Consider the following 2,796-nt stretch of genomic DNA (forward strand, 5'->3'; position numbering starts at 1 on the left):
ATGTTTAGCTTTGAGCTAGTTGCGGCTTTAAGAATAGAAAATTTCAATTGGGGAAGTCGATTTGGCTGGGTGATGACATGAAGAAATAAAATGAAGGCGTGTCCACTACTGGTGGTAATAGTGGGTAATTTTCTTCCGACTCCACGAGAACTCTTTGAACTAGAGTTTTTGAAGCACCTCCTAGTAGCTTGACAACTTATCTTATAGAACGGAGCTGAATTTTAGGAAAAAAGAGCAGTTTGAAACTGGCCCAATATTTTGTGAGGTACCTCCGACAGTTGGGTGGCCCAAAAGGAACACGGGGCTTGACCTTACCCTAACGAATTCTTTCTCGCAGGAACCCTCGCGCATCGCCGCCGCCACCCCCCACCCCAATCCAATTCGGACTCACACCCCAATCCAGTTCGGACTCGATGCTCTAGCAATTTATTTATTGGCCCGACTTGATCGATCTCTTCATACGAATATTTCGTTTTATCCAATCTGAACAGTTGCAGATCCGTAGATTTGCAAATCTAAGTGATTTCTCCTGCAGAGCACAAGTTCGATCCACGAATTTGCAATTTCAGGACTTATGGCTCTCTCCAACGAGGAGGTGGTGGAGGTGGAGGTGGAGGTGGGAGTGGGGCTGGAGCTGGAGGTGGAGCAGGAGGAGGAAGACGATGATGTCGAGGACGTCCCCCTAGGCCCTGAGGATGGTAACATTCGCTAAGATAATTTTCCCTTGTTGGTTACTTATTTCTACTATGGATGGATGGATGCAGTTCGAAGCTACTTGTGCGACTTTTTATAGTTTTTATTAGTTGATTCATGTGTTCCTTTCCTTGTATATGCATCAGTGCTGCGATTTGTTGAGAGTGTTGGTTCCGTGGAACCTGCCAAGTGGAAATTGCTGATGAGAGATAATATGGGGGTTCCGCCCGAGCCCTATGACTGGCCCAACATCTGCCCGCTCCCTGGGTCGTCTAGAGATCACAGGTTGGCGTGCGATCTTTACTGGCACCAGGCCTACCAGCTGAATCAAGTCTCTGAGAGTAAGCCACCGCAAGCTCTCTCCGTGCCACGCCCACAATACACATTTCTGTCTAGATTATTTCTGTTGCATCCTTGTTGTGTTATTAATATGTTGCTCCCTCCTGCCTTTGAATGAATAGCTTGCCTGCCTCCTATGCGGTATACTCGATGTTGCAGTGTAGCTTCAACTGGGCAGCAAAGGTGTTTTCACAAGCCACGCCCTATACTTCAACTCTTTTCTACCATGGTGCATACCTTTCTGAAAGATTGCACCAGATCAGTCGAGGTATACGGTTATATTGCGGTCCGAGATGACGAGGATTATCGCCGCAATTATCTTTTCAACCGATCCCGAGATGACCCGCTTACTATCAATTCGGTAATTGTTATGTCTTCATTTATTTTTAACTGTTTAGCTGTGTTCTAAATACAGCATATGTTGCCTTGTTGGTATGCTGACTCTATTAAATTTCAGGCCAGCGACTATCTGCGCTTGTTGAGCCCCAAAAGAGGCATCTCGATGAAATTTGATTGCCTAGTTGAAGTGGATATTAGGACAAAGGCATCGCCGGGTGATACAGATGATAAAAATCTTGTTGATGGATGCTTCGACTTAATCGAGGGCCGGTCTCGTTTCGACGTCCTTTCTAGAATCAAAATGGAAGGTGAACATGGTGCTCTTGTTTTTAATCTTATCATATTTCGAGACAGTGTCGAGGCAACCATACATATGAACTTTTTGGAAGTGCCTGGAGATGGCTTTGATATAAAGATGTGTGGGTATACTGCCATTTGGAAGAACATGTATGCCTTCATAGACGATAAAGAATGCGACTGCAATAGCTTCGTGTCTTCGGCTGGGAGTTTTTCACAATATTTTGTAGCAGCTGTGCAGATGGAGGACACACTGTTTATTGATTTTATGGAGGGGAGTATGCCAATTTCATTTAAAGCGGATATTCATGGCAGTGAAGAAAAAGAATACCATTTCCGTAATAGTGCTGTGGTGTCTGTGAAAGTGTCTTGGTCGACAGTCCTCTACTAAGGAATATATATGTGTTTGAGGTTCATCAATGACATTTGTAGAGGAAGAGAACAAAACGCGTGCTTATTGGTGTACTATTTTAGCCTGTCTTATTAACTACTTCCTCCTTCCCATAATATGATAGTGTTTTTGACACTACACCATTATTAAAAACGCTCTAAAATTATGGGACAGAGGGAGTAGATGTTGAATCAAGTTTTCATATCTAAAAAATACCAGAATACTTGCATCATCCTATATTTTAATTGAGTTCTTCCGAAAGCTAAATTTGCAAGTCATTTATTTGACTTCTATGTTTTCTTTTAGTTTTTCTTCAGCTTCTTATGCAAGTACTAACCAGTTTTGTTTCCCACTAAGAACTGGAGACTCAAAACCACTTCTTGAAATGTTTAGTCAATGAAAAATATAATAACAGGTTTTCTCTATCCTTCTACCATGAAAATATTTCAAAGATGCATTAAAATTCACCCGTTTAAATCTCTTTTTTTTGCGGAAGACCCATTTAAATCTCTACAAGACTACTTTTCATTTTAATGTCATTGCTTGAATAGTACCACTGTAAAACAGAGGACATGACGCTCCCATCATGTATGATTGTTTCAGGAATAGTGGAGAGTTCGTTCCTAAAACATGTCATCCTGTCCGAAATTAAATTTTTAATCTGCACACATTTTATATTCCCATGCGGTCTCTGCTTCTTAATTATCATAAATGCTCAAGAACCAAAGAGGCATGTT

At 41.8% G+C, this 2,796-nt stretch overlaps 1 protein-coding gene across 1 annotated transcript; it reads left to right on the forward strand.

The window, feature by feature from the left end:
• Positions 1-328: 328 nt before the first annotated feature.
• On the forward strand, positions 329-2,084 carry LOC123437358. The gene is made up of 4 exons (XM_045115707.1): positions 329-698; positions 840-1,034; positions 1,155-1,393; positions 1,490-2,084. Exons 1-4 carry the CDS (start codon positions 575-577, stop codon positions 2,057-2,059), a joined length of 1,128 nt encoding a protein of 375 aa, XP_044971642.1. The 5' UTR covers positions 329-574; the 3' UTR covers positions 2,060-2,084.
• The last annotated feature ends 712 nt before the right edge of the window (positions 2,085-2,796 follow it).

Source organism: Hordeum vulgare, chromosome 1H (assembly GCF_904849725.1).
Source record: "Hordeum vulgare subsp. vulgare chromosome 1H, MorexV3_pseudomolecules_assembly, whole genome shotgun sequence".
NCBI classification, from domain to species: domain Eukaryota; kingdom Viridiplantae; phylum Streptophyta; class Magnoliopsida; order Poales; family Poaceae; genus Hordeum; species Hordeum vulgare.

Coding starts and splice junctions, on each gene's coding strand:
- LOC123437358 (XM_045115707.1), top strand. CDS start 575: ATGGCTCTCTCCAACGAGGAGGTGGTGGAGGTGGAGGTGGAGGTGGGA. Junction 1,035..1,154: donor GCTGAATCAAGTCTCTGAGA/GTAAGCCACCGC, acceptor TTGAATGAATAG/CTTGCCTGCCTCCTATGCGG. Junction 1,394..1,489: donor ACCCGCTTACTATCAATTCG/GTAATTGTTATG, acceptor ATTAAATTTCAG/GCCAGCGACTATCTGCGCTT.